We start from the raw sequence: 13,028 nt of genomic DNA, 5'->3' as shown, positions 1-13,028 counted from the left end.
TTTGTACAAAATACTTTTTCTACTTCAAAGTTGAATAAAGTTCCTGCAAACGTTTAAGTTAGTAAAGCAAACTCTAGAGTAAATTAATTAATTTTATTTAGAAATTTAATTAGTTTTGGTATATTGTGAAAACTTTCTAATAATCTTTGTTTGTTTAAATCAATAAAATACAAAAATATTAGACGAATATTGAATTATTATAATATTAGTTAAGGTAACTAACTAAGATAACGCAGTACATTTGCAAGCTCAAACAATTAATTAAAATGCTAAGATTGAATTGGAGTTGCTTAATTGTATCTATATAGGTTAATATTTTTAAAGCCGTTTAAAATTGAAAAAGATTTAAAACATAATTTTTTTTAAAACCTTATTAGTTAAGATTAACGTTACTACAATTATAAAAATTTTAATTATTTATTTATGATTATATGTTAAATATTTATTTTTTTAAAGTCAACCATCATTAGTTTTATATATTTTTTAATTATCTGCACAATTTTATTTCCAACTAATTATAAGTTTGAGTTTATTATTAATTAGTTTTAAAATTAATTTAAATATGTATTCATTCACTTGGTGGTTATAAATAAAAGAATGAAAATGCATTTATAAAACAGGTAGAGTATCCTATATTTTGTTAAAATGTTAAGGTTGGTAATTAATATCTTATTCTCTTTTTAGTTTTAATTGTAACAAATTAAATTTTATGGAGGCTATGTCAGACTGTAGTCCTCCAGGGCCTTAGGTAGGAACTACCTTTAATTGGGGGAATTCCCCTTTTTTGTGCTAAACGCTTAGCGCGTTTAGCTTTAAAGGTTTTTACTGAATTTACCTTACTCATTAGGTTTAACTTGGTAATTAATAAGTATGTAATAAACTTAATATATATAATTATTTAATGAAGTGAGTTTATTGAAAACGTGATGTTAATGTGAAAATCAGGAAGTAGAAATAATAAAGCAGCCAATTTATCAGTAGAAAAAAACTGCGAATATAAACACAACAAGTAAACACCAAATTCTACAAATTAAAGTGTCTTAATAACATTCTTTAAGTGTCTGAATGACACAATCTTAAACACAAAATAGGTCTTACTAAAAGTACTACTAATAATACAGAGTCTTAATATATGTCGTGCTTCATGCACAACGATGGCTAAACTAAGCACAATATAATACGATAATGCATATAAGCATCAAGATCTTATAAAACAAAAATAATAAAAAAGTTTTTATATTGAGTTCGTGTGCCTCTCGCACGGTCTTATGGCTTAACTGAGTACATTACAATACAGTTATACAAATAAACATAAAGTTCATATAAAATTACAATAATAACAAAGTTCTTAAACCAATCAGTGTCCTAAGTTCTTAAAATTAGTGTACTTTTTGTACGATCTTATGGCTAACTGAGCCAAAAACAAAAATAACGAACAACATATCGAGCTGCGCGTAGTGCGCAAGCTAGAGGCTAATGAGCATTATAACAAACATTGTTATAGTTTTATAGTGTTATTTGATAAAAGTCTTCTAACGCCCCCTGGCGGTCATTTAAAATACAACAAAAATGCATATTTTGTTACAAGACAACTTTTAGCATTTTTTGTTTTCTAATGCAACTTCTGCTGTAAATACAAGTTTTAGTTTTTTTTTGTAGGAAATTTGAAAAAATAAAAAATACAATAAAATATAAGCTATTTGCTCCAACTAGGATGCTCATAAAAGGATATTCATAAAAAGACCGACCATAAAAGTTAGAACCCGAAACAAAAGTTTTAGTGCGTCTATCAGAAAAAAGCTCATTTACTTACATTTGAATAGTCAAATAAACTTTTAAAAATTGTTTAAGAATTTTGAAGAAGTGATTTTACAATAACTGAACTTAACTTTCATAAGTGAAAATATGAAGATAAGTACTATAAAGTTATGCTTTTGTTAAGAAAATAAAACAATAATGATAATAACAACAAATTTTATTTTATTTTAAAATACTCTTTTTTTATGAGTACTAGTTCAAGTCTAAAACTGTAATAATAAAAAGCAAGCAAAATTTGCAAACATACAGGGAAGAGTTTTTTCTTTAGCTTCTTCAAAAAAATAAACTTAAGTTTGCTTGGAACAGTTTTCTTAGCTTACTATTTAAATAATTTATTTTCTACTAACGTAAAAACATCTATAACTACTTTTTTACAACTTTATACTAAAAAAAGAATTATTGAAATAACAAAAAAATTAGTTTTTAAGTTTTATGAACTTAGTTGAAAATATTAATCTTAAAGAGTAATCTTAAATTATATCTAGATATAAAATGCTAAAACCTAGACTAAACCAATGTTAATGTAACCAAACAAATCAACTTTCGAACAAAAAAAAAATCAAAAAATAAATAGAGTTTTGGATATTAAATGACAAACATAATATAATACAAATCATTATTTTTTAGCTTAGTTTGAATTATTGTACAGTTAATTGTAATTTAAAATTAGTACCTTTTACATTTAATAGTTTTTAATGTTAAGTTTTGAAATTAAAAAACACTAAAACTTATATAGCTTCAAACATTCTATTTTCTTATTTAGTTTGGTGAATTAAACGTTGTTTTTTAAGACGTTACCAAAAAAAATTAAAATAGTTATATAATATTAATTCTGAAGCTAAAAGACTATAGAAAAATTGTTAAGATAAATAAACAAAAATAATTATTCACATCTTTAAAACATCAACGATAATAAAATTTAAACAAAATTATATATTATAAAGTAAAGAACTTTTAAAAATACAATTACTTATACGTTATTCTATCTTTATAAACTGGATTTTTAGAATTTTAGTGAATTTTAATTAGTTTTTAACTAAAGCAATATAATTAAGCATAATAAGGTTTTAATAAGTTTTTTTATAAAGTTATTAATTATTTTCACTCAAAAAAATATCTATAAATTACTTAATTACTAATTTATGTCTAATTAGTGCTGATTAACCTGATTAGTGCCAGTTAATTTGATTGTTTTTTCTATATATATCAGTGTGCTTCATTTTTATTGCTACCTAACTCTGAAGATCCTTTTTTAGGTGAAACCGGGTTAGTAAGGTAGCAGTTTTTGTTAATAAATTATTAATAAGTTTAGATTTCTAGAAGTTTTTAAAAACAATTTTTACACGTTATTAGTAATTGAGATTTTTTCTTTTTTAATATTAGAAAAACTTTGTTAGACCAATGTGTAAACGGAAACTTGAAATTTTATAAAAAAATATTTACATTTCACTTTTTTTCAAATAAAATAAAAATCGCTTAAACTAGCAACGATTCTAGAGCTAAATGGTTAATATTACGAGAAAAAAGATCAGATATTTTGGTTATTTAATAGCATTAAAACTTGTTAAAATACTAGTCAAAACCAAAAATCCGGAATTATTTACAATAATTCTACAGCTGAGATTTAGTGTTTCAAGTAGAAGTTTGTCTTTATTTCTAAGATTAATTTTATTCCGTATTTATACGGCTTTAAGTATAAAAATTTATTGTTTAGACGTAGGTTAATAATTAAGTTACAAAATTTATAAATGCTTTAGCTACAATAGAACTTTTTAAACAAGTAATTAACGTTTTACAACTGTTTAACCTGAGTAATGTAAATGTTATAAAGAAATATTTTATTAAGTGCTATCTATATTTGTAGCTTTAATGTTTTTTCAAACTTTTTTAAAGAATATTACTGAAGACTGAAAATGGTGACCAAAACATAATAATCATCATTTTATTTAAACCCTTTTAAACATAAAATGTACGCAAAAAACTAGCTATAAAAGTAACACATGTTTACTGGTAGTTTGCCATAAATTTTAAGTTTTATGATAAAAATCAACTACAAGTAACAAATATGAATCCGGTAAAAAATAAGCACTAAACAAATTTTTTCTTATGAAAAATATTTTTTACTGAGATGATAAACTCAATAAATTCAGCGGCTATTATGATATACATTACATGATGAAAATATTTTCTGATAAGTTTATTTAAAACTTCTTGGAGAGGAAAAGGGTAAATATTTACTAGGTTTTCAGTTATTTAATATTAATTTAATATCAAGTTTTAATTTTTTAGCCAAGTTAAGTTTAAAATTGAATATGTTATATGAATAAAATAAGTATTGGCAAACAAATCATAAAACAATTCATCTTCTAATGTAGTTTTAGAAAATATCTTAATTTTAATTTTTTTTATAATATAGTTTTAAGCTTAAATCTTAGTTCTTTTACTTTAATTAAATATGAAAGGTTATGGCGTATATTCCTGTAGCTATTTAATGTGAATTTAAACAGCATTTGTTTTACCATTTGTTGAAGATGATTAATTAATACAAAATATATAAACGTACAAATTGATAATAAATATGTTTAAATAAATAAAAACAAAATTTGTAAAGTTTATTTGACTGAAAATTACGAAAAATTTATAAAACTAAACGATCAACAATATCCATTTAAAACTTCATAAACATAGGAATAATTTCATAAACAAATTTATAAATTAAAGATCTTATTAAAGAATCAAATAGTATCTAGAAGAAAAATAAAAATAAAATTACCTAATTTTATCAATAACATGTAATGCTATATTGTATAAAAAGTTTATCGACCAAAGTAAAGCTTATTAACATGTAAAAATAAAACTGTTACATTTTTTTTTCAATCGAAACATCTCTTTTGGTACTCATTGGTCATAACTTGTATAGGATTGCTTTGCAAGGATAAAGATCTCTTATTGGAGGCAGAAAATGTGGCCTAATCACACCGATTTTCTTCCGCAAAAAAGCTGTAATCGATATATTTTTTTTTATATTTTAATTAACAATATTTAAATGTTTTCTTTTGTCAAAACAATAATAATAAAGTTTAGCGAGTTATAAATTACTATAATAGATTAGAGTGACACAAAATTCTGTAAAGAAAAAGTCTTTAGAATTTTTTTTATTTACAAAAAAAGTCTAAGTTCAAGTATTGGGCCTTAAATCTTTTATATTTATTTCACCAAAGTTTTTTATAAACTATCTATTCAAGCAACTAATTGAAAACTATTTTAAATCATACTACACAAAAAAAAAACATTTTTTAATTTCAATTAAACTTTTAAATAAAAAAAGGTATGATTTTTTCGCAATACTAAGATTATTTAATGAACAAAAAATAATGATTTTTTATTTCATACTCAGTATAAAAATAAACATTAATTTTAAACATGTTTTTTTAATTACTAATGAAGCCTAATACTTTTAAAAATTGTACTATAACTATATAAAATTTCTTAATATAGAACGTACAACCGTTTGCTCTTGAGTAATATTAAATATCATAGAATAAAGTAGTGATTAATATATGTTATTATTTTATATTGATTAAACAAAATTATTTTTATTTTTGATAAAAAACGTGATGTGAGTTAATAAAAAACATTATCATACATGGAAACAATGACTAAAAGCACGTATTAAAAAGTAAACACGGTAATATCAAAATCTACTGATTTTAAAGCTATAGTTTTTTTTTTTTGGTTTGTCAAAACAAAACCGAGGACAACCTAGCTGTATAAGTACAAAACATATACTTATGGTATTAATAAAAAACGTCAAATTGTTTTAAATAAGCATAAATTTTTTTATTTAAAGTTAATTTATTTTAGAAATAATTTGTAGCAACAAATGTTATACTATGAATAACCTACCCACCTTTTACCAAGTTCGTAGGAAGATATCATGATAGCGCATGCAGGTGCTACTTTGCATATTCTGGGTGTTAAACCTGTATTAAAAAACGTTACATTACCTTATACGATAAACAAAATGTTATCATTTATTTTCAAATTTCAGTTCAAAAGTATTTACAGCGTGTTTTAGTTGTTAGTGTAAAAAAGTAGGAAAAAAACTAAATTAAAAAATAGAATACTATACTTTAACATAACTTTTACAAACATTGGTTAATTGGTATAACACTAGTCGTTTTAAATCAAATAAACAAATATTATTGTAATAGTTCGGATTTTTATGCCAAAAAGTTCTTAAAGCTTATAATTTACAGGTATTTTAACTAGGCAATGTTCAATAAATTTATAGAAAAAATGCTAATCATTTACCTTTCTTAGATCTATATGTAGTATATATGTATTTTCTTTTAGTTTAAAAATCATTTAGCAATTAAAGTATAATTAGATATATTAAATGTTATGTGCTACAAGTTGTTCAAATAAAAGTATAACTTACCAACAAAAAACCCTTTTGCACCTTGGCTTTTAAATATATTCTTTGTTATAGAGCTTGAGGACGTATGTTGAGCAGCATCTAAGTATTATTAATTTTCATAAAATATGTTCTGTACCAGTAAAATAAACAAACAAAAAAATAAAATTAAGTCATTAAATTGTTTGATCAATAACTTAGAGTGTAAATAAATCTTTTAAAATAGTATACAACTTGATAAAATATTATATCATTTTTTACTGAACACTTACTTTAGTTCAGTAAAGTCTGATGTAATTTACCAAAAACATAAGATTTCAATATATTTTTTGGTAAAAAAGTAAAAATTAAAATAAGTTTAGTGGTTTCTCTTAATAAATCTTGTAGTGAAAAATAAGTTTTTGTTGTATAAAGATTGTTTGAATATGAACGAATACTAGTTCGATAAACTAAATGCATAAAAATATACAGCTTATTGTTTTAAAATCAGCGATATTAACTATACAGCAAAGTACTCATACACTATTTTTTAATCTTCACGGTCGTGTTAAATGTTAGAAGAGCATATACTATATAAGAGTAAGATATACCTAATTTTGCTTGAAACTTACTATAATTTAAATCTAAGTTTAAATGCAACTTACTTCCAAACAGCAGGTTAGTAGAACCAAGCATGACTTGTCTTTTCGTTTTGACTACATCGAAAGGATGAGTCATGCATGATGATATACTTCCGGCAGTTAGTCCGGAGAAAAAGGAGTTGACGAATAAAGAGTCCGTCGTCAACTCCTTTTTCATTGTCTCGTATAAAAACCAGTAAGTAACTGAAAAAAAAAATTAAGTACTACTTTTAAAAGCTTCAACATAAAACTTTATAATAACTGTTAAAACTAAATCAAATATCAATTATGAACTGAATATCAAGCTGTAGTCTGAACCAATTAAGACATATTCAAAAAAAGGAAACAGCTGTAATTTTTTGCGATGCTAGCAATATTACTAAATTATCCGTATGAAGTTAGAGTAAACAGGTCTATTACAACTTTTAAACTAAAATTAATTCTCGTAATTAAAATTTGTTTCATAATAACATAAAACTTTGTTCGCAACGGTATTATTAAAAGCACTTTTACATTAAACTTAAATAAATTTTAATAAATCTTTATAAACCATAAAACTTTAGATATAGAAAATATGAAAGCTTATAGTAAGAAAATTTAAACAAACTAATGTATTTTAAAAACACAGAAATTATGTCCTAGTAAGACTGACCAACATTTTCCTAATTTTCTTTAATTAGTTTCAAAAACTAATAACTGAATATTTTATTCTAATAACAACTTTACTTAGCATTGCAATTGAAATTTAGATATTTTGTCTAAAATATGCAATTTGCAAAATAACTAAGCTTAAATGGCAAATTTTTTACTATGGTTCTTTTGACGTTTAATAATGTTTAAGTAATTTTATTTAATAACTAGTTCAACTCCTAAAACATTAACTAATTAAGTAAAACATCTGACTTTATTTTAAGAATTAATTTTATCCTCTTACCTAAACGAAGTTTTAAAAATTCAAATCATTTAAAAGCTTTGTTAGTTTTTTTTTAAATTTACTCAAATAAATCAAAAAAGTTAAAGTTTTTTACTTTTAATTTATCAAACTAACTTGAAAATGGAACATCTCTGATCAAAGTAGGCACCAAACCAGTGTACATCGACCTAAGTCCTTTATGTTTCACAGAAGTTTGTACACTTTTCGACAGTTCTGTTTAATGATGTTAAAATAATAATTTGTTCTAAAATTATATAAAAAATGTTAAGTTCTAGTCTTACTTTTTTCCACAAAGTAATATGTATAAGCTTTTTTAATATTAAAATATACTGTTGAAAATATTTTTTCTCGAAAAACAAATGGCTTTTTTGCACAGGTCTTTGAAAACAAATAGGTTTAAATTAGTCTTTTTTCAATTTATGTGTTGAAATTAAAAAATTAAACTTTTTAGTTACTAAGTAAGCTTGACTAAAACTATAAATAAATAAACGTACCTTGTATTTTCATCTTTTTAGACTGCATTTTCGTTTTTACAAGATCTAAAGGACTTCCGACTACCACTGCAACCGCTGAATAATTATAAGATTTTTGATTTCATCTTAAAACATATACTAACTTTTAAATTTTTTTTATTTATAGATAAGTAACTATTCTTTTTTTATGTTTTAAAACATTTATTTTAAGAACTCAAAATATTATACAATATTGAAGATATCGAATTTTACAAACTTCTGCTTACTCCACCAGCAATACCAGGGACGAAGGGACTGTCGTACTTTTGTTCCAACTTATCCTTCAAATAGTCATTCAAGGGATAATAAAGCATCGTCTGTGGAACTGCCATTGCTCTATAGAGAAATATTTTGACAAAGTTTAATTTAGTAATTTAATTACAATATATTTTGAGTAAATTCTTTGCTTTACTGTAACATAAATTGATAAATTAGCTTTAATTTCCGTTTTCTACTTTAGAATAGAAAAAAAAAAATTGTTGATGTTTTTAGCTAAAATTTTAATTATAATCGTATTAAACTAGGTCATCATTTTAAACATGAGAAATTTTAATAGGTCATATTGAATGATATAAAAAAATTTTTATAAAATACGTTAAAAGTAAACAGTCTAATGTCATACTTTAACAACTTCTATGAAAAAATGATATTATTATTATAACATGTTATAATGAGTATCATATTACGAAAACAGACACTAACAAAGTAGGAGTGAGACCGCTCCACAAAGATTTCGGACCTTCCTGCCTGATCAATCTCCACAACATTTGCTGAAAAATTAAACATTAGTACTTCACTTAACATAATCACTAAAAATCATAGGCAGTACAAGAAAATTAATTAAAAAATGTTAAACTTGTGTACAATTACTATAACATATATTACTTTTTATCGAAATTTTGCATAAAAATGAATAACTTATTAAGCATTATTGTCCAAAAACATCTGGTCAAAAATGTATGAATTATTTGTTGTTTATAACAAAATTTTATTTTGGTAAACTTTAATTGTACCTTTAATTATTTACTTAAACAGTTTCAGACCGAAACAAAAGACAAAAAAACAAGAATACACAGAATACTTTTAATTACTTAATAACCATACTAACATTATTATTTGTTATATTTTACGATTTAAATCTAAGCTATAGTAAAATTTTAAAATAAGCCAACTTATAAAAGTTTTAATAAAAATTTTAAGACCATTTACCTCATTAGATTTTAGAAGTGGACTTGCCATAGTACTGCTAAAACGTTGTTTAGGAGTGAGGTAGCAATTTTTATTGTGCTTATGATTTCCATATATCTGCATGCACAAATCTTCTACACAGCAGTTACAATATGGCATACATTTAGATAGTCCATTTGTTGTTTGAAGTCGCGTTTTGATAACATCAAATGGGGTTACTTTTTGAACAATGTAAAATTATGTATACATTTTAAGTAAGTTTATTAAGCAGTTAAATAATAATAATTTATTATCAATTTTTCACCAATTTTCAACTGCCTTTGTATTTACTAATATGGTTAACATAAACAGTTACTTTTTAAAGACCTAAACTTGTTTTCGAATTAATGGATGAATTAATGATCTACAAGAATCAAAAACTAGGATCTGGATCAAATTTCTTGTACTAAAATCTTGTCGGGTCTAGGAGTTTAATCTCTTTAAATAAGATAGTGCTAAAATTACATAACCGATATAACTATTTTTTATTCTATTAGTTATACCTTACAGTCAAATGAATGTGAACACATGATTTTTGATTTATTTATTTATAATTAAATCAAAATTTTTGTAATTAGACAAGGGTTTAACAAGCTAAAATCCGATAAGCAAAGTATTGTATTTGCAAAGTAGTTTTACCTTAAAACAACTTTTAAAAACAACCAAAATTATACTTTTCAATTAACATTATTATTAAATATGCCCTTGACTTGAATTTTAATAAACTTTTACTTTTATTAAATGATATTTTTTTTTCTATTCAATAGGTTTTGTTATATTTTAGTAAACTAAATAAAATATTTCAGCAGACTGTAAAGACTTAATTTATTAGACTAGTTTTATTATTAAGACTGTCAGCGACCCTTATTAAAATTTAATAAAAAATCTAAAGATTTAATGATTTAGTGACAAACGTTTTTAACTTCAATCGAAAACAGTACAAAAAATGCTAGTGTGTCATAAAACAGTAAAATTAAGTTAACATAAACTGATTAATTTCCTTTTATAAACCCAATATTAATTTATTTATGATCTTTATTAAAAAAGAAACTTTAAATTTACTATTTATTTTTATATAAAACTTTTTTGTAGCTTTTATGAAGTTAAAAATTGTGTATAAATTTTAACCTTTTCAACATAAATGATTTATTATATAAATATATTATTGTAAGGTAAACTTTTAGAAGTTGATTGTTTATTTTAGTGTTTTATCTTGCTAAAAGTTAATTTTAGTATATAAGATATTTACTTTTGCAAAAACAAAACTTAAATTAGGCTCTATAAAATTAATATAATTTTTATTTTTGTAGATAAAGATATAGCCAAAACTGGAAATGCAGATATAGTATATAACTAGTATTAACGATACATAGATTTGCATAAAATTAGAGACAAAAAACATTTTCTGAAACTATACCATCTTTATTTTATGTCATACTGGTAAATCTAAAAACAGTCGCTAAATATTTCAAACAATTGTTTATAAAACAAACAATAAAACTATACACTAAAAGTAATTTAATAGGTTTTCATACAGCAGCACTTATAAATCTTTTATACAAAATTTCAATTAAAATTACATTATAAACTTTGTATCAAATATTTAACGTTTAATAAGTTTTAAACTGTTTAAAATGACAATAAAAGTACCTATACATTTTTATTTATGTTTTTTATCCATTTAAAGAATAATAAAACTATTACATGTTAAAGTATTTGATAACTTTTATGTTTTTAGAAACTACAAAAATACATATAAAGTGTTCGAAAACTAAAACCTACTTGAAATATATTTGATAATTATAACTTATAAGACTTAAAGAAAAAGACAAATGCCGAAAGGTTTAGTTCAAAAACGCAATAAAAGATATAACACTAAATTTTTGAATAAAATTGTGGCAATGATATTCTTGCATAAGGTAACATCAAAATATTTTAGTAGGTCAAATTTTGCCAGTTTTTCCCTACCAGATACAAAATTGACCCCGCGTGATTAAGGTTATTTTATTTTTATATATAAAAAAGGTATTTTGAAATCTTTAATGAGAAAAAAAAAATTATTTGACAGATTGCTTTTTATGTCTAAAACTATAGATACATTATTTTGAACGGGTCAACTCGCACAAGACAAAATTGCACAAGAGTACTAAATTGCACGAAAAAAATGTACAAGGGCACAGAACTACACAAAGATACTTTTGCATAGAGATAAATTTGAACAAGGGATCAAAGTTGTACGAAGGGACAAAATTGCACCAAAAAAATTTTGCCCCAATGGTCAATTTCGCACGAGAGTCAAAAAAAAAAACAGAAAAAAAAATGTATATATATACAAAAACAGAAAAATAAGCTAAAAACTTAATTGTTGAAAAAACAAAAAGAAATAAAAAGTTACTGATCGAGGGCAAGATTTAAGGGTAACACTGTTAGTAAAATTAAAAATAAACAAATAACTATTAAAAATTACTAAAAGGAATGAATAAATATAATTTAATTAATTAAAAAAAAAACGTTACCGACCGAGGGCATGGGTTAGTGTCTTCTAGCAAAAGTATATTTGCGCAATTTTGTACACTCGAGCAAATTCAATAGCTATCGATTATTTTATACACAATAAAAAAATTTGTTTAAATAAAAAAATACTAATTGTTTTGGTTTAAAAACTCTTTTATCTAGTAAGCAAAATATAATAATAATCTATATCAAACATCAAAATACAAGCAATAATTTTTAAGTTAACAAGACTATTAAACAAACAAAGAACATATATATCTATATCAAACATCAAAATACAAGCAATAATTTTTAAGTTAAAAAAATTAATAAACAAACAAATAATAACTTGTAAGTTAGTATTGTTATTATTTAACAGCATCTCTTTTTAATACTTATTTTAAAATGACTCTTAACAACTATAAAACCTTTGCTAACTATTATTACTAAAAATATATTGAATTAGAAAAAGACACATTTAACATTTAGACTTTAATTTCCTATATTTGACAAATATGACAAAAATTTTGATAGCAGTTTAAATTAACATTTTTTTTTTTACATATTTAAATACCCTTTAAAAGTTTAATTATAAATACCTAGTAGAGAAGTAAGTAGAGATCCAGAACAAGCTGAAATCATTCTTTGAAAATGAGTTAGGTCATTGTGATGATTCTTTTTTACTTCAGAAGAACTCATCGTAGAAGAAATTTATATTGTTTATAAAACACTTCTTTTTACTATCTAAAAAATTTAATAGCTGTAAAATGGAACTAATAACATTTAATTAACAATTTAATCCTAAAATAAAAATGTTTATACCATTTTTTTTATAAATTTTCATTATAAAACTATCCAACACTATTTTTTATAGTTTGTTAAGTTTTTTTTTTTAATTTTAATCAGTACTAAGAAAGAATTTGTTTTAAGTACTAAGCTTCAAATAAATTATTCCCTATTAGTGATAGTCTTAATAAAAATGATAAGTTGTATTAATTATAAAATTT

General features: G+C 23.1%; 1 protein-coding gene across 1 annotated transcript; it reads right to left on the bottom strand.

Annotated features, from left to right (window-relative positions):
• Positions 1–5,709: 5,709 nt before the first annotated feature.
• LOC145835345 (mitochondrial glutathione transporter SLC25A40-like) lies at positions 5,710–12,720 on the bottom strand. Its single transcript, XM_082942900.1, has 8 exons — positions 12,621–12,720; positions 9,511–9,707; positions 9,004–9,071; positions 8,519–8,637; positions 8,284–8,358; positions 7,904–8,002; positions 6,880–7,059; positions 5,710–5,801 (listed from the first exon to the last, which is right to left on the bottom strand). The coding sequence occupies exons 1-8, from the start codon at positions 12,718–12,720 to the stop codon at positions 5,710–5,712; spliced, it is 930 nt and encodes a 309-aa protein (XP_082799026.1).
• Positions 12,721–13,028: the final 308 nt, after the last annotated feature.

Source organism: Thalia democratica, chromosome 1, assembly GCF_965202585.1.
Source record: "Thalia democratica chromosome 1, ktThaDemo2.hap1.1, whole genome shotgun sequence".
NCBI classification, from domain to species: Eukaryota; Metazoa; Chordata; class Thaliacea; order Salpida; family Salpidae; genus Thalia; species Thalia democratica.
Note: the sequence above shows the minus strand (reverse complement) of the source record. Positions and strands in the feature narration are given on the sequence as shown.